Genomic DNA, 25,254 nt, shown 5'->3' with positions numbered 1-25,254 from the left:
TTTTTTTTCACTGCTGAACTGTCAGAATCTGCACAATATCACGAATGCGGCTCTTCGGAGAATGTTTTTCATCAATCTTAAAATTTCTGAATATTCTACTCAGTAATTATTTGTATTCCAGTATTAATATATCACTACTACAAGTAATATGTGTCTCCATGTGATAGTTGCAATCAAACTGTCTCCCTTAAGCCACATTGAAAGTTGTTAAATTATTTACAGGCCCTTGTGTATTTTCAACTGTCATTTATGTCACCCACAAATTTACAAGGATCCCATGTAAGAAGAAAGTAACTTGAAAATCTTTGGAACAGATGAACGGTCTCGGTTGTGAAACAGGCTTTATTATTTTATGTTTTGCCAATAACATATTTCACATCATGTAAGGCATCTTCAGATTGGCTGGTGTAACGGTTGTTATTAAACATATATGCTGCCATCCATCCAAATGCCTTAGATTTCAAACACCGCTGTCAATATTTTAAGAGTATTGTGTGGTGACCTAATACAATACTGTGTTGAGTACAAGGGAAGTCACATTTAAACTGCATAAAAAAACAGCCTCAGCAGGTAGTTGCCCTTGTCGAGTTTTAAGACTTTTGTGCAATGCCCTTGTAGATTATGTGGCGCAGTCCAAAGGACACCAGAATGGCATCAGGCCCACAGAAATGCACGAAAAAATGTAAACGTGTCAGAAATACAATTGTGCATGTTCTGGCCCTGCACACCGAGTCGAAGATAAAAATATACCATTGTCCATGTTCTCATATATTTGACTCCTCAAAACAAACACCGCCAAATGCTTAAAGCAATTATTCTGTAATAATATTGTTATGATGTATATTCTTTGACTTTGCGATTATGTCTTCACTTCTGTTATACGAACTTTGCACCCAGCTGATTCCAGACGCCATATTTGTTTACAAATGTGGCAGTATACATGTGATGTGTTACGACAGCAAAAGGAACCTGTGATCACTGAAGGTACTGTAGTTTACTTATTTAATGTTTACCATTAGATATCACTTTAATTTTTCGTCATAAGTTATCCAAAACCATATTCTGAAATAGTGTCTCGTTTCTCTACTAGGCAGTGCCACAAGTTCCTCCAAAAATCGTAACACAACACACACACAAATGTAATACTTACTAATGTAAATCCACCCGATGATGGAGGTTTAAACCTTCGAAACGCGTCGTGGAAATAAATAAAACGGTGACTGGTAACAGTGAACTTATTGTTTCATTCAATCTCATTGTTTTTTCACACTGATTAGTGTCGATTGTCACCTTTCACTCTCGGCCCTACTCCCTCAGGTTTCTTCTTGTTCCCCCATACTTCATATGTTCCATTCTTTTTTGTGATTTTCCCACATATTTCTGCATTTTCTGTGAATTTTTTCCACATATTTCCACATTATCTACATATTTTTACGCATTTTTATCCTCTGCCCTGGATCCTTTATCCTTCCATCTGGGACAATACAGAAAAGTTCCCTTATCCTAGCCAGAACCCAGTCCCACATACTTTTCCTGTGTTGCTTAGTTTCTGGAATCCCCGAAAAAGGCCTTACCATCAAACTACCCATCTCCAGCTGCAACCCTTCCTTCTACAATAACCTCCATCTGTTCAGATTCTGCCAGTCCTTAAGCCCTAACCAACTTAGTCCTGCAGAGCCATGTGAAACAAGCTCAAACCTCCTTGGAATACTTCCTCTTCATCCTTCAACATTCTTCTGCCACGCAAATTGCTGTACCCCATCTCTCACAGTGAAACACTTTTCTTCCACGAAATAGAGCAGCATGGACAATGCCACCTCAAAAAACTCTACAACATGTTCAGCTCTGACTCCCGCCTTGAACTATCACAATCAACTACTTCTGCAACAGCCTCCAAACCTCCCCTACATCCCCTCTTATTTTACAACCCTGACCTTGCGGACCTACTACTTTTAACACACCCTCAAAACCTCCGTCCCACCACCATAGAGAATCCAGAAACTAAACAGACCTGGAACACAGTCATGAACCTTTCCTCCGAAAGCCTCAGTCCCACGGAAGTGTCAGTCTTTTCCAGAGGCCTTACCTTTTGCCTCATTCACAAATTAAATCATGCTGGACTTGTTAAAGACCTGTTCTTCTACCGCTCCCTAAAACGGAAACACTTTCGTCACCAATACTGCCAATCAGACTCAGCCCAAAATCAATTTTGAACCCTGCCTGACTCAGTTCACTCTTCCATCCAAACATGATCCACCCCCACTACCCCCAAATCAACCCATTAACTTTTCAAAATTTCTTAATCTTCATACAAGCCTCACCATAATTCCCCAAACCCCGCAACATGCAAGCTAACCTTACATTTACAGAACAAATTGGAATCTACCATCTAAAATCTGATCATTGTAATCTACCATCTAAAATCTGATCCTGACCTTACAATCCGATATGACAAAGGCTCCACCACCGTGGTTTTGAACCACAAGAATTACCTGGTGGAAGGGCTCCACCAGTTGTCAAATTCATCCACCAATAAACCCTGCCACAGTGATCCCATTCCACCAGAAATCCAACAGAATCTCTAGTCTCTCCCCAAACCCTTAGGCCCATCCTAGAACCTCTCCAGAACCTCACCCCTAAATATGCACTCATTACTTCTACCAATACCCACAGTCCCACCTTCTACATGCTTCCTGAAGTCCATAAATCCAACCATCCATGACAACCATTGTGGCCGGTTACTGTGACCCCCACGGAGCGCATCTCCGGTGTCTTAGACCAATACCGGGTGTACATGAAGTCCAGGGTCACTTCCAATTATTTACCACACAAGAACTAAACATTGTACAAATGTCATACATATTGCATTTTGAAGAGAAACTCCAAAAGTCTTTTTTACAAACATTCAATATGCGAACCATGAGTGACCCGGCAGACGTCAATACACTAATCAAATTCTTACCAAACCCGTCCCAGCGTGGCATCATCGACTGCGGCAGTCGCTTCCCGTATTCTCTCCCAGAGCCCTGCTGCATCATGTGGTAGAGGCGGTACATACACTAGATCTTTAATGTGTCCCCACAGAAAAAAGGTACACGGAGTGAGATCTGGTGATCGGGGAGGCCATTTCATGAAACAGCTGTCCCCTTCCGGAGCACGGCCATGTTTGCAACTAGCACTGAGTATCAGAAAATTACCAAACTATGCTGTGGCGGTGTACACGCGGGGGGAGGGGGGGGGGGACAAAAAACTTTCAGGGTTTATCTTCAAAATGACATATGTATGGTATCTGTACAATGTTTGGTTCTTGTGCAATAAATAATTGAAACTGTTCCCGGACTTTATGTACAATCCGTATCTTCACAGCCTATTACCACAACCTACCCTCCAAAACAGAGGACATTGACCATTTCCTCCACCAACTCTCCCCAGTTATTGTCTCTTTACACTAAGATCCTAATGGCCCGTGACCATACCGTTATAGAAAACTACTTTTCCCAATGCACAATGGATCCCAAACCTACAACATCCTTCCTGGTCACGAAGACCAACTATATCCTCGCCTACAATTACTTCACCTTTCAAGACATCACCTACAAACAAATATGTGGTATGGCAATGAGCATCCGCATGGCACCATTTTGGGCCTACCCACTAATGGGTCATCTAGAGGACTCCTTCCTTACAACTCAGTATCCCAAGTCCCTCACGTGGCTCAGATTCACTTATTACATCTTCATGATCTGGCTCAAGGGTGTGTATATTCTATCCACATTCCTCCAAAACCTCAACATTGTCTCCTCCTAAACCCAACAAGCCACCTTCCTTAATGTTGACCTACACTTCAAAGATGGCTGCATCAGTACCTCCATCCATATCAAACCCAACAACCATCAGCAATGCATCCACTTCGACAGCTGTCACCCATTCTATGTCAAGAAGTGCGTTACATATAGCCTAGCCACCTGGGGCTATCACATCAATAGTGACGAGCAGAGCACTCTCTCAAAATATACCAAGGGACTCAGTGATGCCTCCACAGACTGAAATTATCCTTCCACCCCTGTACAGAAATAGATCTCCCATGCCTTACCTCACCAGTCACCCACTTCCTCCCGAAATTTTGCCATCCAGAAACAACGGAGCATCCCTCTCATGACTCAGTATCATCCACAACTGTATCACCTTCTGATTGCACTTGCCTACACTCTCCCCACTATGTCCCTGTATGCTCACACAAACAGTGCTCTACTGTCTCCCACACCTACCTTGCTATCCCTCCCCTCCCCAAACCCAGCCACCTCATGGGTCGTGGGTCACCGTGTGTGTGTGTGTGTGTGTGTGTGTGTGTTTTGCCTACTTCAGAAGGTGGCTTTCTGGATGAAAGCTTACTTGTTTAGCAACTTTTTGTTGTGCCTGTCTGTTACTCAACAGCTTTTCTACATGGAGAGTAACACACTGTCCTTTTCATAATACTGTCATTACTACATCCTACATTTTCCAATGTTTGACATGGCAAGAGTTCATGAAGTACACCTGGAATGACAGGTCTGAAGTGATGTAAATGTTCTAAAGCAACATACATCCTTTAACAATCAAATGATATAGCAACTTTCCATGCAAGCTGGAAATGTGGATATTATTAAATGTCTCATAGCTTACAGAAGTCAGTTTGTCTTCCATCTTCAAATATAGACTCTGGGCAGCTGTTTTTACTTTAGAGTTAAGTGTTGACGGGTGGCGTATATCATCGCAGAATAAAGCTTCCAAGTAATTACGATGCTTTCTTTTTGAATACTTCCAACAGTGCACGGTTTCAAAGTTATTTTTTCTTTAAACAATTAGTTTCAATACGTTAAACTTAAACGACTTCTTTCTTTTCAAAAATGTAAGCAAATGTCATTTGTGGTATCAATAAATATAGTGCAATTGATACGACATATTTTAATTTTCAATGTAACACCGAAGAACACTGAGAAATGACCGAAGACAGGTTTCCTGTCCCATTGGGCTTGAAAAATTATTATACAGCCCTTTCAACTGTTGTGACATTGCCAGACACATTGCATCACTCTTTGGGGAAACACTATCCTGCAGAAAACATATTCATTTGCATCAAACAATAGTGTAACTACTTACCAAACACGAATGACACCAACACATTATCAATATGCTATCACTAGAAAGGTATAGCAAATATTGCAAGAAATATTTGATCAAAGATATTTATGCATGAATCAAGATGGTAGGCAAACCTCCAAAGTATTTAGGAAACCAACAACAGCAGATATTTTGATATACAGTGAATCTTGTCATCCGAACAGCTACAAGCTTTCTGACTTTTGCTGTCTGACAGACAGAGGATTTAAATCCTGATGAATGAGGAACACAGAACCACTGAGCTACATGTCATTAAACAGCTAGCCAGAGCTAACTGTTGCCACAAAAACAATGAACAAATTAAATGTGAAAGAGAACGCCATGTAGAATACTAAAGCAGTCAAAACTCCATATTTCAGTAATGTTTATCAGAAAATGGCTAGTATTTTCAAATCTTTTCAAGTCAGTGCTGTATTTAAGAATAATATACTGCGATTTAAGCTGAGAACCAATTTGCAATATGAAATCGACAAATATGAGTGCTGATATCTACAAAATTCAATGTAATACCTGTAACATGAGCTATGTAGGTCATTTAAGTTCAAGTAGAAAAAACATAGGTATGCTTTTCAGTTCAGCAATTTCAGAGTCAGTTGTTGGTTGGTTGGTTTTGGGGTTTGATGGGGGCTAAACATCAAGGTCATCAGTCCCCTGTTCCACACAGACATACTTGTAAAAGGCTTATACAGTAAAAGTGTAACCTCTGCACCCAGAGGGAGGGAACACCAAGGGGGTACAGAGCTAAAATGAACACCGCAATAACACAAAATAGAGGACACTTAAAAGGAGCAGAGCAAATAGTTGACTAGAGTAAAACAGACTACTGTGGTTGATGGATCAGGTAAAAGGTCAACCACTCAACTACGAACGAAGAACCTCCAGCTGGAAAGCGTTGATAGAGGTACCAACACAACTTGTTACCATACAAGACACTATTTTGGTATCCATGTCACAATTTAAAGTCGCTGGAGTGGGTGTAGCCTGAGAAATCATGCAAGAGCGCCCACATTAGAGTGAGTGATATAAACCAGCTGCACGGATAAAACGTAAAACTGAGTCAGCTATAGAGGCACCATCACCTAGAATTAAAGGAAGTGCAGCTGGTAAATTAAAGGACTGCCGCAAGGGGGCTAAAAGGGGGCAGTCCATCAGAAGATGGACCACTGTCAGCCCTGCATCACAGTGACACTTGGGCGGGTTCTCACGGCGAAGGAGATAGCTGTGGGTCAACCACGTATGTCCAATTCAGAGACGGCAGAGAAAAACTGAGTCCCTACGCGTGCTCCTCAAGGATGAGTTCCATACGACCATGGACGACTTTACCATGCAGAGCTTATTTGGCGTATTCAAGACAGACCATACAGAGCTCCAGACATTGCGGACCTGGCGATGTAGGGCTGACCGGAGGTCTCTTTCCACAAGACCAAGCTTCAGGGGTGGTGAAGTGGTGGCCTGTTTGGCCAACCGATCTACACGTTCATTTCTTGGAATGCCGATGTGGCCCGGGGTCCACACAAACGTCGCTGAACGACCACACTCGGCGAGAGCAAAAACAGCATATTGAATACCGTGCACCAAAGGGTCCCGAGAAAAACACTGGTCGAGTGCTTGCAATCCACTCAGAGAGTCACTGCATATGACAAATGACTCCCCAGGGCAGGAGGAAAGGTGAGCGAATGCACGATAAAGAGTAACCAGCTCCGCAGTGGAAACACTGCTCCCACAAGGCAGGGAATGCTGCTCAACATAGTCGCCGTGGACGAGGGCAAACCCAGTGCGTCCATTGACCACAGAACCATCGGTGTAGACTACATCTGCATCGCGAAATGAGGCAAGAGGAGCCATGATATGTTGTTGAAGACTGGCAGGTGGAACGGAGGACTTGGAGTCGCAGGACAAATCCAAGCAAAGCTGCAAGCAAGGGAGGGACCAAGGAGGGGTAGAAGAAGAGGGCCGGAAGGATGGAGGAAGGGGAAAGGACTCGAGTGACGAGAGAAGGGAACAAACGCGGACCGCGATTGGGAGACCTGACCTAGGCCGCCGTCGTGGTGAGGGGAGTGCATAAGATGGAAACAGGAGCCTGCAAGGCATGGACGCAGGCGATGTAAGACGCAACTGTTGTCGGCGGAATCTTAGGGGAGGGATTCCAGCTTCTACAAGAAGGCACCTGTCGCCAGTCTGACGCCACAATGGAGAATCAGGTCAAGGATCTGCAACGTTGAAGGTGCTGCTGAGCCTTACACCACGCTCCCGTAGTTGAGACGGAACTGGATTAAGGCCTTATAGAGCTGCAGGAGGGTTGTTCGTGCAGCCCCCCAAACAGTGTGGCTGAGGCAGCGAAGGATGTTGAGGTGCCGCCAGCACCGTTGTTTAAGCTTGCGAAGATAAGGTGTCCAAGTGAGCTGAGCATCAAACAGCATGCCAAGAAAGCAATGTGTCTCCTCAATCCGAAGGAGTTCATTGGCAAGGTAGAGCTCTGGATGGAGGTGGACCCTTGACGATGACAGAAATGCACCACTCGGGTCTTAGAGGCTGAGAACTGAAAACCATGGTTGGATGTCCAAAAATGTGCCTTATGGATAGCTTCCTGCAGCCGCCGTTCAGCGTCACTGATGCTTGGGGAACTCTAATAAAGACAAAAGTCATCGGCATATAGAGAGGAACAGACCGATGAGCGCATCGCAGCTGCAAGACCATTAATCGCCACCAAAAAGAGGGGAACACTGAGAACCGAACCCTGCGGGACACCGTTCTCCTGAATTTGAGCAGAGCTAAAATAAGTGCCTACTCTAACCCGAAAGGAGCAATTGTAGAGAAAATTCCAGAGAAAAATCACAAGTGGACCCCGTAAGCCGCATTCGTGCAGTGCAGCAAGGATGTGATGGCGCCAGGTGGTATCGTATGTCTTTCGAAGATCGAAGAAAACAGCAACTAGGTTTTCTCGACGAGTAAAAGCTGTACGAATAGCCGACTCTAGCGAGACTAAATTGTCGATCGCTGGGCGGTCCTGACGGAAGCCCCCATGTTGCTGGGCAAGGAGGCACCGAGCTTCGAGGATCCACATGTGCCACTGACTCACCATCCATTCCAGGAGTTTGTACATAACGTTGGTAAGACTGATCGGGTGATAGCTATCAACCACCAGCGGATCTGCACCAGGTTTCAGCACCGGGAGAGTCAGTTGCAGCCACACACACACACACACACACACACACACACACACACACACACACACACACATTCCCAAAAGTGGCCATCCCATGTTGGGAATTACTGAGGATCTCGCAATTTTGCATATATTGGATAAAGGCAAGGAATTGTATCTGCTGACAATATACATAGTGTGGGAAACCATAATAGATTAAATGAACAGTTTACAGGTGATACAAATAACTTTTTTTCAGGTCATTTTTAATATCTGTTTATTATTTGGTGGTTTTACAGCTCTCTGTTCATGACGAGATTTGAATTTCTGGGCTACCCGGCATCTCTATTTCTTTGGTATTCGCTTTGGATTTCATGTTACATTCATGAAGTGCTCACTCAAATTAGGTCTACATTTGTCTGCATGACTTAGTTTCCAGGACAATACACAGGCCATGTGCACTATACTTGGAGTCACGAACAAAGGCAGATGAGCTTAGGCTGCTTCTGCTCGTCTATGTCATGCACTCTGTGGCAACCTACGGGTGTAAGGCAAGCTACGGGTGTTAAGAAGTATTCCATCAGTGTTCTGCTGTGAATGTCAAAGCCAATCCAAGCATTACAAATGACTGTAGAGAGTTATCTAGTAAATTTTTATACCACTTCATCTACATCTACAGCGATACTCTGCAAATCACACTTAAGTGCCTGGCAGAGGGTTCATAGAACCACCTTCACAATAATTCACTATTATTCCAATCTCAAACAGCGCATGGAAAAAACAAACACCTATATCTTTCGGTGCGAGCTCCGATTTCCCTTATTTTATTATGTTGATCATGTCTTTATGTAGGACAGCGTCAACAAAACATTTTCACATTCAGAAGAGAAAGTTAGTGACTGAAATTTCGGTAGAACATTCCACCCCAACGCAAAACACATTTGTTTTAATGATGTCCTCCCCAAATCTTGTTTCATGTTACTGGGATAATACAGAACGTGCTGTTGTTCTTTGAACTTTCTCAATGTAATCCGTTCACCCTATCTGGTAAGGATCCCCGACGCTGCAGCAGTACTCCAAAAGATGATGAACAAGCACAGTGTAGGCAGTCTCTTCAGTAGATCTGTTACATTTTTCAAGTATTCTGCCAATAAAACTCAATCTTCGGTTTGATTTGCCTTCCCTTCCTTTCTACATGTTCTTTCCAATTTAAGTTGCTTGTTATAGTGATTCCTAGATATTTAGTTGAATTTACGGCTTTCAAATTTGACTGATTCATCTTGTAACGGAAGTTTAATGGATACCTTTTCGCACTAGTGGGGATGACCTCACACTTTTCATTGTTTGAGGTCTATTACCAATTTTTACACCATAGAAGTATCTTGTTGCGAAGCGTCATGGCTGATGGCGGTGGTAAGTGACAAATTCTGCATAAGCAAGCGAGAGATAATTTGCATACTTTCTTCAAGCTCAGAGTAGGTGTATGCACTTGCCGCAAGCCATGGCGGGGAACCAGCAACAATGCAAACCCCTCCTGTGTCTTGAGCTTCATTAATCACCACAATTCATGGATCAAACTGCAATAGCTGTTACTATGAAGCTGCCAGTATCCAGGACATCACATGAAACTTTATTTTAATTTATTGTATCTGTTTAGGGTTATGTGCACGTACATCGTAAGAGGACACGGCTGCAAGGGAAATAGCCACATCAATTTTATAATTATTATTTTTATTGCTTTTGATTACACTTAATGACTGTTTATAGATTCTTGTACGGTTATTCCTAGGATGAAGGCTTGACTTTCAAGAAGCATAAATTCTAGTGTTTTTTATACTGTAAATAGTTGGCTGAGCCAACATTTTGTCACTAACCGAAGTATAATCACTAGCCGACACAATGATCTCAAGGCAGTCACTGTTGAACCACTGGACAACATACTGTTGGAACATCAATTCTTTTATGTTGATGTCGAAACCAGTAACATAAACGATTCAAATTAAAAAATGTCTGGTAATTAGAATGATGACAACCCAACACTCGCAGTACGAAGAAGTAGTGCAACAAATAGGAACAAAAATGACTGTGTGAACTATTGGTTGAAGGGACCAAACGAAATAATAATAATAAGACATTAGCAACAAAATCTATTTTACTCTACAACTGATACAGCATGCATGTCATTTTTCAAGTGGTTTTGAAGTATTTTATTATGTATCATGCTAACCATATCGTAATGTCTTCTAACATTTGGCAAGTCACAGTCTTTCTGTGTGTGTAATATGATGAAATTGAGCGTGATCTGTCCTTGCCCAGAACAGTTGATGAACAGTAGAGAAAATCATTGTGGCAAATATTACAGCATGGCTCAACCTAAGGATCACTAAACATGCAAAGACACCCCAAAACTAATTTTAAAATGTCATGTATACAAAAATCATTTGTGAAATGAAGCTGTAAGTTATCTCATTGCAGTTACCTTGCAGAAAGGATGTTTATTTCTTTTGTTTTCCTCCAGAGGAATTGAGATTAATGACTAATCTAGGTGACAAGGTATACCATCTAGTTTACTTACATTTTTGGAAGCTCAATGTTTGGTTCCTCTCCTGGTGGAGGTGGTTCTGGAGAGGATGAAGGTTCCCTTTTAGTATGACCATTTCCACTGTGGGAATTTGAAATCTTTGATAGTGGTGGTGATTCTGATCTGAAAATAGAGGTAAATTTATTTTACAGGACCATGTTACACACACAACATGTACAAGCTTTAATGATTTGAGGTAGCTCTTTAAATCACTGTTGATTATACACTAAAAAAATCTAGAGTAGGTGACCAACCACCTTTAGCAGACTACTGTATGGCACATACACATATCTAACAGAACACAGTATTAACCAGCTTTCAAGCCATGGCTCTTATGAAAAAACTATGCACATTCACACAGAAACAGCCACCACACATACTTATTACTGTGGTGACATTTGTTATCATATAGCTGTTTGCTAGAGTTATGTATGTAGCGAGGGGACAGGGAAGTATGAACAAGGTAAGGAGGGTAACAAAGTAGAGCAATGCAAAAGTGGATTTGTCAACAACAGCCCCCCCCCCCCCCACACAGACAGACTTTTACATGACGGTATTGAGTGTAGGGTTATGTCTGCAAGTGCTGATCATGTGTCCTTCCAAACTCTTCTGGCCTGCCAGACTAGTGTACCGCCAGTAAACTCCAGATTCTTTAAAGAATGTTACTCCCAGGCATAAAAGAGCTTTAAATTTCTGATTGCTGGACAACTGAGTATGTGTATTAATTGGCATTAAGCATGTAAGGGAGAAAAAGTTTACAGAAGATCTGAAATTGTGTGTGAAGTTTGCTGGAAGTCACTGGATAAATGCAGTCCAAGTAATTTGTGCACCACTGAATAACACTGCCTCTAGACATATACAGTTTATGATTTAAATATTTGATTTCATGTGTTAAATCTTTAACATAAGGTAATATCTCTTAGTTAACCACGACGATTTTAAACTTTTAAATTCACTCGATAAATATATGAAACACTGAAAATCAAAGTTTTCTGGCCGTGGAAACTATTAGATAGGCAACCTGCAACAGGAAATGCCATGAATCCAATTAGTTGCTTAGCAATAAAGAAAGAGTTGCTGGAAACTCTATTCCTGCGTGTTCATATCTGAGTGACAATATTGAGAATAATGGACAGAAGGAACTAAGGCAATTAATTCAGACCACGATGCACACACAGGAACTTCTGTGCCAACAACTTCCAACATAAAGTTAGCCTAAAGTGGCAATAGTTTCCATTATGTCAAACAATGGAAACTACAGGTAGGAATGTGAACAATGTAGGAAAAGATAGATCGCTACTAACTGTAAAGGAGACACATTAAGCTGCAGACAGACACAATTAAAATACACTTACATAGAGCTTTCAGCCACAGCCTTCATCAGCAAAATGGAAACACACACCATTCATACACATAAGCAAGCACACATAACCGCCAACTACAGCATCTCGGATCGAGATGCACACACGACCACCACCTCCCTCTCGTACCGAGATACTAGAGGTGGTGGTCATGTGTGCATGAGGTGTGCTTTCTTGAGTGTACAAATGGTGTGTGTTTCTCTTTAGGTGATGAAGCTGTGGCCAAAAACTGTAAGTGTCTTAACTGTGCCTGTCTGCAGCTTAATGTGCCTTCTTTAAGGTGAGTTTCCATTATGTTTTATTCTGGGGCACAAAACTGCAAGAAAATACATTGATAGTTGTGAATCTACTGTGCGACCAGTTTTTCTATTAAAGATGATCATCAGGCCACAAAATATAATGTTAAAAATTTAAATGACTTTTTGGTCTTATTATCTTATAGACAAACTGGTAGCACAATAAGAAAAATTAACTTAGTAGGTGTGAATGTGTCTTAGCAGGTGTCAAGGTGTTTATCAAAATGATTTTCATAAAATATGCTACAGTTGTGGAGAAAGGCCTGTGGAGGCCTGTGGAAAATACAGTAAACTGCAGAAATTAGGGTCTGAAGATAGGTTACTGAAGTTGAATGACTAGTTAAGTAAGATCAAACAGGACATAACATTGTTGTAAGTGCAGTAAAAAACGGGAGATCAACCAAATTAGCATCAGGCACATGTATAAGCACAACAGAATAAAGCATGAATTAGTAGATTTACTGTGAATAACAACATGTTAGTTTTTTTTAAAAAAGAGGCTATGTGGTTGTCGTAACTCTGAAGCAATTATGGACTAAGTGGCAGAATGAGAATAAACACAAAGCTAAAAAGTGGACTAATCAGATAAAATGTCAGAAATAGATTATAACAATTTATTTCCCAATAGGGAGTAGCGACCAAAGCAGAAATCGTGTTGCAAAAGTTGTTTCCAGAAATATGAATAAAAGTGTAATTGGTAAGGACCGGAAAATATATCATTTACTTTTGGCAAAATCTAAATGTAATTCCCTTATTCTGGTAAACAAATGGAAGCACACATTTAAAATGTTCTCATGCTAGACAAGTGAATACAAAGCCTTCAGGATTTGAAACTGACTTGACAAAGTATCAATTGAGGAACTATCTGACTGGAATGTTTGCTTTTGTAAAAATTTCCAACAGTTTTTTTTCCAAAATCCTGCTCAATTCAGTGATTATAAAATATACAGAACATTAATTTCGACCTTTTGTAGACATTCATAGCCATGTGACCCATACTTGACAGCACTACAGGTCGAATCAACAAGGCACTTACTGTAGAAGTAGACCTGCAAGCAACTCTATAGGAAAGTCAGGGGAAGAATTTCGTCATGGTTGAAATATGTGTCACTCTTTTTCCAATCGCTAAAGTGCAAAGGGCGGACAATATAAACTGCTAGATGGCCATGAGCATAAACACAGTAGAATTTTTACCATCAGATAGAAGAGGAGCGGTGTGGGGAAACAAGTTCACCGTCATCTTGCAGGGCAGCAGCCAACACTCATGTTCTGTGAAAGCAGAACTGATACACTGTCACAAGTGTCAATGCTGTCTGGTAATGCGAGGGTTGTAATCAAAATCCTTGATGGATCACAATTAGTTATTTCACTTCATTCAAAATAAGAAAAGAATGAGCAATGCACAACACACAGCATTCAAGAACAGCTAGCGAACTACTGTTTCTTGAGGTTGGGGAGTATTGTTAACAAGGCAGTTGTGGCCTGAGCTATAGCAGTAGTCGACACAACCACAGTTCAAAACAGCCTTGACTAAACTGCCTAAGTTAAAAACTTCCAAATTATACCAACTTTTGAATTTGAGCAAATTAACAAATGTATGCATTTCTTTGTTGCAAATGCTAGTTCCCACATCTGAGTAATATGTTGCATTATGTCATGTGTATCTTAAGCAGACCATTCAAATACCCACAATAAGCATGGTAGCAAAGCTTCAAGCACACTGATACATTGTTGCATTCGTGAACTTTTTATATTTCAAACGTGTCCTTATGCACATTACCTCTCCAACTGGGTTTTGTCAGATGATGTGCAATACCAATAACTGGTTACATTTTCAATATTTATATGTGGTAAATAAAACTATTTCAAACTATCTCCAACAAAACAATTAATCTGGATACAATTTGCTGTGAAATAGCAGGTAATAGGAAATTTTGGGTTTTTGCATTTTTAGCAGAAATCTCATCTATATTCACATTCACTGCAAAATGAAAAAGATTTCTCTCCCTAGTTTTCAATTATGAAACCATTACCATATTTACTCGAATCTAAGCTGCACTTTTTTTCCGGTTTTTGTAATCCAAAAAACCGCCTGCGGCTTAGAATCGAGTGCAAAGCAAACGGAAGTTCTGAAAAATGTTGGTGGATGCCGCGACAACTAACTTCTGCCGTCGAATATGTGTAGCGCTACACAGGCATGCTTTGTGGGCACAAAGATAAATACTGGCACCAAAACCTCTGCATCAGTAAATAAATTTTAAAAAAAGGTGGAAGACGAGCTTTTTTTCTCCGCCCCGAGTTTCGACCACTGTATTTTCAAAAAATGGCTCTGAGCACTATGGGACTTAACATCTGTGGTCATCAGTCCCCTAGAACTTAGAACTACTTAAACCTAACTAACCTAAGGACATCACACACATCCATGCCCGAGGCAGGATTCGAACCTGTGACTGTAGCGGTCACGCGGTTCCAGACTGAAGCGCCCAGAACCGCACGGCCACACCGGCCGGCTACTGTATTTTCATACATTATCCAATGAAGTAAATACAAGTTCCGTATTGTTCATTTTCGAATGTAGCAGCATTTCAAAGTACTACGAAAATCTGACTGGCAAGACTGTCTGGGATGTTTGTCAATATGACCAACTCTACATTCTGAATTTTTTGCTACCTGTGAGAAGAGATGGTTGCTAATAGGAACTTTTATGAATTTTGAATCACATGCAGTATTCTCTTCACCATAAGAATAATACGAATACATTTTGCCAGGTATTGTTTCATGTTTGCTGCTATCTCATTTAAATCCTGTCTGCCTAATAAACTACGAAACTAGAGTGAGACAACAGGAAACGCGGAAGAATATACATATCATGTCATGTTTATATTCGTATTATTCTTATGCCTAATAGTGATACAGTCAGAAATGAAGCAAGGTAATTTATTTTTAAATCTAAGATGACTAATTTCTGTGCAGCATGTAATGTACTAAAGAGGCGCCTACAAAGATTTTCAAAAGAAGGAAAATGTTTGCTAAACTCTCGTTCAGAACATCATCTATCATACACAGTCTATTATTTGGTTCTTGTTGATCATTATCAAAGAAAGCAGTAGTGTAAGTAACAACAAATAGCAGTCTCTTGCCATTGTTTCGCTAATGAGACGATCCCCCCCCCCTTTTTTTTAATTGTAAGCGGCGGTAGCGCGCACAAAAGCAAGCCATGCTGCGAGCGGCGACAGGCCGTAAACACACACTATCCAGAATGTGACAAACAATGCATGACACAGTACAGTAATGCATTTTTAGCTTAGAGTGACGTAAACACCAATAACAAAGAAAACGGCACTTATCAGATCAAAGAAAAATAAGCAATCAATTCAAACCAGACGAAGCACGTGAAAAAGGAAGGGTACCCGTATAAATACGTTTGGAGCGCCTGACGCATTAGAAATGGCTACCTGGTAAAGCTTAACTGCTAAGCTTACGACTCGAACCAAACAACTGTAGCTGTATCGTCATTCATTCGACCTAAATTGTGTGTCATATTACAATGGACCAACTTTCTTTTGATTTGGAGATGCGGCCTAAAACTTTTCTCTCCCCTTGAATTTTGAGTCTCTAATTTCAGGTGCGGCTTAGATTCGGGAAATTATTTTTCCTTGATTTCGAGTCTCATTTTTCAGGTGCGGCTTAGATTCAAGTATATACGGTAATGACAGGATCATCTCTATCAGATTGAATGCTTCTTCATGTAAAGTCCACATCATTCAGACCATTGCCCCTACTGCTGCAGCATTGGATGAGAAGATAGAGTTCTATGAACAACAGTAAGAAGTCCTTAGTAAGATCCCTAACTAACAACAGGCAATAATTAAAGGAAAGTTAAATACTAAAACTGGAGATACTACCATACACATGCACTTACAATATGTGGTTGGACCTAACAGTCTAGGCAAGAGAAATAAATGAGGCAGGTATGAGGGTACGCAGAAATATAAAAGTATAATGCCTCAGAATTTATGAGAAAACTCTTAAAGTACCTTAAACAAAATAAACATTGTTAACATTTTATATCTTTATTCATCATGCCTACATTATTTATTTCTCAACATAGTAACCTCTGTGACCAACACATCTCTTCCAAGCAAGCCATCAAAACTGATTCTTTCTGCTCGTTTTGTTGTATACTACAACAACAAAAATGCAGTTACAATGAAATTAACACCCTTAGCTGCTTACAGGCATTGACATAAGTAAACTGGGACAGATGAAAATGTGTGCCCCGACCGGGACTCGAACCTGGGATCTCCAGCATACATGGCAGACACTCTATCCACTGAGCCACCGAGGACACAGAAGCTAGCGCGGCTGAAGGGATTTATCTCTGGCACGCCTCCCGCGAAACCCACATTCTCAATGTATTGTCCCGCACTACATTCGTAGTGTCCCACCCATTATACTCACTACTCGCGCACATTGCCAATTCCCGTAAGAGTTTGGGCACTGTTTGTGCATTCGCACAGAAGAAGAAGATGGTCAAGTGGCTGGTGAGCCTTAACTATATACATACTAAGATGGTATCTGGTATCTGACATGTCCGAAAGAACAGATACCATCTTAGTATATATACGAGGGCAGTTCAGAAAGTAACCTCCGATTGGTCACAGTGCGGGTTGTGGGGGGAGTAGCGACGCCATCTGTGCGTTCACGCACTCAACAGGTCAGTCGGCATCAAGCCGTGGTCGAGTGAACGTCGTACCTGCGCTAGTTTAGTTTTTGTGGCAGTTTGAAATGTGTGCTGCAATAGAAAACCCCGCCAAATGTGAAGTGCGTGCTGTCATAAGGTTTTTTACAGCCAAAGGATATTCTGCAGCAGCTATTCATCGTGAGCTTTGTGCCGTGTACGGACCAAGAGTTATGAGTGAAAGAGTTGTCCGTGAATGGGTACGTTTATTTAAAAGTGGACGAGAAAACGTTCATGATGAAGAGAGGAGTGATAGACCATCATTGGTGACTGACGAACTCGTTCAGACAGTTGATGCAAAAGTTCGTGAAAATCGACGTTTCTCAATGTCGGAGTTGTCTACTGGTTTTCCACAGATTTCTAAGACACTCTTGTACGAGATAGTGACAGCAAGATTGGGTTACCGTAAGTTCTGTGCACGATGGGTGCCCAAAATTCTTACCGACCACCACAAAACTCAAAGAATGGCCTCTGCATTAGACTTTCTGTCACGTTATGAGGACGAAGGAGAACCATTGTTAAACAGAATCGTGACCGGTGACGAAACCTGGATTAAGTACGTGAACCCTGAGACAAAAGAACAATCAAAGATGTGGGCACATTCAAATTCGCCTACCAAACCAAGAAAAGCCTCGCAAGATTTTTCTGCCAGAAAACTGATGGCAACGGTGTTTTGGGTTGAATTCGTGGAACGTGGTACGACCATTAATCAAGACGTGTACTGTGAAACAATAAAAAAGTTACGACGGGCTATACAGAACAAACGCCGTGGTATGCTGACTTCCGGTATCGTTTTTTTGCATGATAACGCCCGTCCTCACTCTGCTCGCAGAACAACGGCCCTTCTTGAGTCCTTCAAGTGGGACGTTATCAACCATCCACCTTACAGCCCAGACCTGGCGCCAAGTGATTATCACCTCTTCATGCATTTGAAGAAATGGCTCGGGTCACAGCGGTTTGATGACGACGAAGAGCTCAAAGATGCGGTCACAGGCTGGCTCCAGGCACAAGCGGGTGATTTTTATGCAGAAGGAATTTCAAAGCTTGTGAAGAGATACGATAAGTGCCTCAATCGCTATGGAGACTATGTAGAAAAATAGTGCAAAGATGTAGTTGTAAGATGTATATATTAAAATATTTTTATTTAATTTGGTGTATTTTTTTAAATCAACCGGAGGTTACTTTCTGAACGGCCCTCGTATATAGTTCGGCCACTTGACCATCATCTTTTTCTGTGCGAATGCTCAAATAGTGCCCGAACTCTTACGGGAATCGGCAACACGCTGCGAGTAATGAGTATAATGGGCAGGAGCACTACGAATGTAGTGTGGGACAATATGTTGAGAATGTGGGTTTCGCAGGAGGCGTGCCAGAGAGAAATCCCTTCAGTCGCGCTAGCCTCTGTGTCCTCGGTGGCTCAGATGGATAAAGCGTCTGCCATGTATGCTGGAGATCCCAGGTTCGAGTCCCGGTCGGGTCACACATTTTCATCTGTCCCCGTTGACTTATGTCAATGCCTGTAAGCAGCTAAGGGTGTTATTTTCATTGTAATTTGATTCTAATGAGCTGCATGGTCACCGATGGTATCTGTTCTTTCGGACATGTCCGAAAGAACAGATACCATCTTAGTATAAAAATACAGTTGTTGATACTGTTGCTGTTGAATTTTTGACTTTGATGACAGAGCAACAATCTCACCTCTGCTTGCACCATTTCATCACTAGCAAATGGATCATGAAAATCTGATGGGGGCCAAATTGGGACTGTATGGAGAATGATCAACAACAGCGAACTCAAAACACTGCAATGTTGCATATGTTGGTGCACTCGTGTATGGTCTGGCATTGTAATGCTGAAAGAGAGGGCACTCCAAGTGTGGACAAACTTTTCAAATTCAAAACTTGATTACAGCACACTGTTTCTCACACACCAATGTAGTTATATTACACTCTGCCATATTACACATACAATTCTGAGCCCTCTAGGGGCAGACAGATACAAATATGTAGATATGGGGAATAAATTTGTAGAGATGTCACATGATGCTAGTATTCAGAAACCCAGCTGACTTCATCCTAGTGCGAAACTTCATTTCAGTCTTGGGTTTTTAAGATCTTCCCTGTTGCTGGCTGCGGTAGTGATCACATTCTGCTGCCATGAAAATGTGGGTTAAGCTCAAATCCACCAGGAAGAATGGCCACAAAGTGCAAAAGATCCTAGGATATTACAGCTCACACTACAATTAACTGGACAGAGAAGCAGTCTGAAGAAAACTGGTATCCGCACCATGCAGGATCAAGACAGATATAAGAACCTACGCAAAGAAATAAAACGAAATTATTGGAAGGATGGTTCACACTTCATTCACAGCAACTGTGATACGATAGCACAACATTGTATCACAATCAAGCACGTGATCTCTTCAAGTAACTCTACAGCATCACCAGTGAATTTAATTCTTGGGTGTGAGAGTTAGATGATGAGAAAGCAAGTCTATCAGAGACAAGGAAGACATCATTCCGAGTAGGAAACAGTGATGTGGAAGCAATTTAACAACTAGCTTCAAAATCTACAATATTATTCGGTGAAACAGTGAAAGCAAATTCAAAATCTGAAGAACTATAAATCCCATGGTCTAGACAGTATATCTGCTGAGATGATCGAAGACATGGGACAGGAGGGTGATGATGTGCTGCATTCATTGATTACAGGAATATGGGAAACTGGGTAATGGTCAGAAAACTGGCATATGTCTCTCTTTATCACCACACAAGAGAAAGTCCATCAGGAACAACTCCAACTTCTGAACTTTTGCTCTTACATCCCGTATAAGCAAAATTTTGCTCTACACATTAAACCAGCATCTGAAGCCATACATTCAGCCTTGTATATACACAGAAAAAAACAGCTTTTGTTGAAGGAAAAGCAAGTCATTAATAGATCTTCCATGCATGACAAATAGCTGAGAAATCACGAGAGTTCTCTGTTCCTATTTTCATCTGCTTCCCTAACTAAAGGAAAGTGTTTGACTGTGTTGTCTGGGAAAAGTCGTAGCAGGTACTTGCAGAGTTTGGAGTCTCACAACACTTGACAGCACTTACTAGCAGCCTATACAATAACCACCTAACTGCTGTGAAGACAAGTGCTGGCACATCTGATTTATTCAGTGTATCAAAAGGTGTCAGACAGAGCTGTGTGCTGTGTTATATACCCCCAACTGTACAACACCTGTTCAGAAAATGTTGTTATGAACGCTCTATGGCTGAACAACAGGTATCTCAAATGGTGGTAGAACTACTAATAAACTCCAACTTGCTGAGGACACTGAGCTTTAATGAGCAATGAAGCTGAACTTGCTGAGCTACTAACAAAAGTAAAAAATGTTAATCTATCATAAGGAGTGGACCTCAATCTTAGCAAGTCAAAACTCACGATAATTGATGAAGGAACACAGGTTCACCTGAAAGGTCTATCGTGGGTCAACCATCTATGACAAGAGAAGCTCCAAAGATTTGATACGAAGAAGGAACACATTAGGATGAGCGGCTGCTATTTGTTAACACCATGTTGAAGTTGTAATATGTGCTTTTATTTATTTATTTATTGTTCTGTGGGACCACATTAAGGAGAAGTCTCCATGGTCATGGAACGAGTCAATACATGAAATTACAACACGATTGTAGAAACAGATAAAATGAAATATAAGAAACATATTCAGGCGACACGTCATTAGTTTAAATAAAGAAAATCAAGAATGTAACACTGGAATTTGCTTAATTTTTTAGCTCTTCCAGGAGCTCCTCGACAGAGTAGAAGGAGTGAGCCATGAGGAAACTCTTCAGTTTAGACTTAAAAGCGTTTGGGCTACTGCTAAGATTTTTGAGTTCTTGTGGTAGCTTATTGAAAATGGATGCAGCAGAATACTGCACTCCTTTCTGCACAAGAGTCAAGGAAGTGCATTCCACATGCAGATTTGATTTCTGCCTAGTATTAACTGAGTGAAAGCTGCTAACTCTTGGGAATAAGCTAATATCGCTAACAACAAACGACATTAAAGAAAATATATACTGTGAGGACAATGTCAAAATTCCCAGACTATTGAATAGGGGTCGACAAGAGGTTTTCGAACTTACACCACACATAGCTCGAACAGCCAGTTTTTGAGCCAAAAATACCCTTTTTGAATCAGAAGAATTACCCCAAAAAATAATACCATATGACATAAGCATATGAAAATATGCGAAGTAGACTACTTTTCGTGTTGAAATGTCACTTATTTCAGATACTGTTCTAATGGTAAATAAAGCGGCATTTAGTTTCTGAACAAGATCCTGAACATGGGCTTTCCACAACAGCCTATTATCTATCCGTACGCCTAGGAACTTGAACTGTTCCGTCTCGCTTATAATATGCCCATTCTGTCTGATTAAAATATCAGTTCTTGTTGAATTGTGAGTTAGAAACTGTAAAAACTGAGTCTTACTGTGATTTAGCATCAAATTATTTTCCACAAGCCACGGACTTATTTCATGAACTACATTATTTGATAATGTTTCAATATTACACACAAGATCCTTCACTACCAAGCTGGTGTCATCAGCAAACAGAAATATTTTTGAATCACCTGTAATACTAGAAGGCATATCATTTATATAAATAAGAAACAGCAGTGGCCCCAGCACCGATCCTTGGGGAACGCCCCATTTAACAGTGCCCCATTGGGACTGAACATCATTACCACTCTCAATATTGCGGAGAATTACCTTCTGCTTTCTGTTCTTAAAGTAAGAGGCGAACCAATTGTAAGCTACTCCCCTTACTCCATAATGTTCCAACTTCTGCAGTAATATTTTGTGGTCAACACAGTGAAAAGCCTTCGTTAAATCAAAGAAAACACCTAACGTTCGCAACCTTTTATTTAATCCGTCCAAAACCTCACAGAGATAAGAGACTATAGCATTTTCAGTTGTTAAGCCATTTCTAAAACCAAACTGTACATTTGACAGCAAATTATGTGAATTTAAATGCTGCAGAAACCTTGTATATACAACCCTCTCGATAACTTTAGCAAACACCAATGGCATAGAAATAGGTCTATAATTATCAACATTATCCCTGTCTCCATTTTTATAAAGTGGCTTCACTACCGAGTACTTTAATCGGTCAGGAAACCGACCACTCCTAAAGGAAAAGTTACAGATATGGCTAAGTACTGGGCTAACATACATGGAACAATACTTCAGTATTCTGCTAGATACCCCGTCATATCCATGAGAGTTCTTGGTCTTTAGTGATTTAATTATTAACTCAATCTCCCTCTTGTCATGCATGGAGGAGCATTTCAGGTAACAGTCTCGGAACACTTTTTTCTACGAGCGCTATATGATTCCCTGTTGGGACTAGGTTTCTATTTAGTTCACTTGCTATATTCAGAAAGTGATTATTAAATACTGTACATATATGCGACTTATCAGTAACACGGACATTCCCACTACGCACTGATTCTATATCCTCGACCTGTCTCTGCAGACCAGCCACTTTCTTTATGACTGAGCATATGGTTTTAATTTTATCCTGAGACTTAGCTATTCTATCTGCATACCACGTACTTTTTGCCTTCCTAATAACTTTTTTAAGAACCTTACAATACTGTTTGTAATGGGCTTTTGCATTTAGATTGTGACTGTTTCTAACGTTTTGATATAATTGCCACTTTGTTCTACAAGATATTCTTATACCTTTAGTCAGCCACCCAGGCTGATATATAAAAAAATATTCAGTACATACTATACATTGTAATTGTAATCTACTACAGTCATGCTAATAAATTAAGGATAGTGCTGATACATGGTGAAACAATGCTCTGGTGGGCGGTTTTCGGGTTTAAATCACCTCGGGGTATGACCATGGGGTGCATTTGATCTGGAGTCGTTGTACGGTGGCGCTGGCAGCAGTCCACATACGCAGAGGTGTGTGGGTGCATGTCAAGAGTACGGTGCAGCAAGTAAGTGTGCAGATGTTTTAAGACATGCTAATGGTGACTGTTGAAAGTGGCTCAAAGAACACATATTGACAAGGGGTAGAATACTAGGGCGACTAGAGGCTGGTCAAACACAGCAGGCCAAGGCACGGGCACTCCGTGTGCCACAAAGTGTGATCTCAAGATTATGGCAACAATTCCAGCAGACACGAAACGTGTCCAGGTGCTACAATACGGGACGTCCACATGTACAACACCACAAGAAGACCGATATCTCACCATCAGTGCCGCAGACGGCCACAGAGTAATGCAGGTAGCCTTGCTCGGGACCTTACCGCAGCCACTGGAACAGTTGTCTCCGGACACACAGTCTACAGACGACTGAACAGACATGGTTTATTCGCCTGGAGACCTGCAAGGTGCATTCCACTGACCCCTGGTCACAGGAGAGCCCGCAAAGCCTGGTGTCAAGAACAGAGTACGTGGTCATTGGAACAGTGGTTCCAGGTTATGTTAATGGACGAGTCCAGGTATAGTCTGAACAATGATTCTCACCGGGTTTTCATCTGACGTGAACCAGGAACCAGATACCAACCCCTTAATGTCCTTGAATGGGAGCTGTACGGAGGTTGTGGTTTGATGGTGTGGGGTGGGATTATGATTGGTGCATGTACACCCCTGCATCTCTTTGACAGAGGAACTGTGACAGGTCAGGTGTATCGGGATGCCATTTTGCACCAGTGTCTGCCTTTTCAGGAGTGCAGTGGGTCCCACCTTCCTCCTGACAGATGATCATGCAAGGCCCCACTGAGCTGCCATTGTGAAGGAGTACCTTGAAAGAAGATATCAGGCAAATTGAGTGGCCTGCCTGTTCTCCGGACCTGAACCACATTGAGCACGTCTGGGATGCTCTCAGTTGACGTATCGCTGCAAGTCTTCAAACCCCTACGACACTTCAGGATCTCCGACAGGCACTGGTGCAAGAATGGGAGACTATACCCCAGCAGCTGCTCAACCACCTGATCCAGAGTATACCCACCCGTTGTGCGGCCTGTGCACGTGTACATGGTGATCATATTCCACATTGGCATTTTGTAGCACGTGTTTCAGGATGGTTTCCTCAACTTATCACCAATACCGTGGACTTACAGATCTGTCGTGTGTGTTCCCTATGTCTCTATGCTATTAGCACCAGTTTTGTGTAGTGTCATGTTGTGTGGCACCACATTCTGCAATTATACTTAATTTATGAGCATGAGTGTAGATGTGGCTTGCGTGTTTTAGAACTGAAGATGGCTTCACTGTCTGTAACTGATTTGCTGTAATAAATGACTTTAAATACAGTGAAACCCCCTTTTACACTTCTCAAGGGATTTTTTTAAAAAAAGGTGTAAAATGTGGGGAAAAATGCTTTAAGCTGTGCAAGTTACGTATAGGATACCCCCTTGCACTTTATGTATGATGTATGTACGTAAAGGCATCAAAAGACTTGTCAGGGACTTTTTTTTATTATGTAATAAAGGTTTATTATCTAATAAAAACCACTGATGTAACTGGAATCGGTAACTGTCTGGGAAGTGGAAACATCTGACTTAATTTCAAATGTCATAATCACTGTTTTTGAAAAGCCTGTAGCTGTCATTCATTCTTTAAATAATGAAATACTGCACTAGTTACGTATTTTTTCATGCTTAGCACAACACGTTTCGAGAATTTTTTTGTCGCTGTCAAATGCAAATATGTAAATAAGTATTTTGTATGGTGTTTGAATATATGTTATTCTGCATCTCTTGCACTGTACTCATCTTTTTGAGGTTATCAGGTACTGTGCCTCATCAATTATGTAGACAACCCCCCCCCCCCCACACACACACACAAAAACTATCACCTACATTGTTTTTTTTTTAACATTACAAAAAATACATACGTAAATACTGCACTTGCCAACAAGAATAAATTCTCGAAACATATTTTGCTTAGCATGAATACA

At 41.2% G+C, this 25,254-nt stretch overlaps 1 protein-coding gene across 9 annotated transcripts in view; it reads right to left on the bottom strand.

Moving 5' to 3' along the window:
- Positions 1-25,254, bottom strand: part of LOC126203356 (serine/arginine repetitive matrix protein 1) — a 166,913-nt gene that overhangs the window by 98,707 nt on the left and 42,952 nt on the right. For all 9 annotated transcript variants that reach the window (XM_049937646.1, XM_049937650.1, XM_049937648.1 and 6 more), the window contains one exon: positions 10,881-11,009. In XM_049937646.1, the coding sequence (XP_049793603.1) occupies positions 10,881-11,009 (129 nt within the window). The remainder of the gene's footprint in view (positions 1-10,880; positions 11,010-25,254) is intronic.

The sequence above is a fragment of the Schistocerca nitens genome, chromosome 9 (genome assembly GCF_023898315.1).
Source record: "Schistocerca nitens isolate TAMUIC-IGC-003100 chromosome 9, iqSchNite1.1, whole genome shotgun sequence".
NCBI classification, from domain to species: domain Eukaryota; kingdom Metazoa; phylum Arthropoda; class Insecta; order Orthoptera; family Acrididae; genus Schistocerca; species Schistocerca nitens.
The sequence above is the reverse complement of the archived record's forward strand: the minus strand, read 5'-3'. Positions and strand labels throughout refer to the sequence as shown.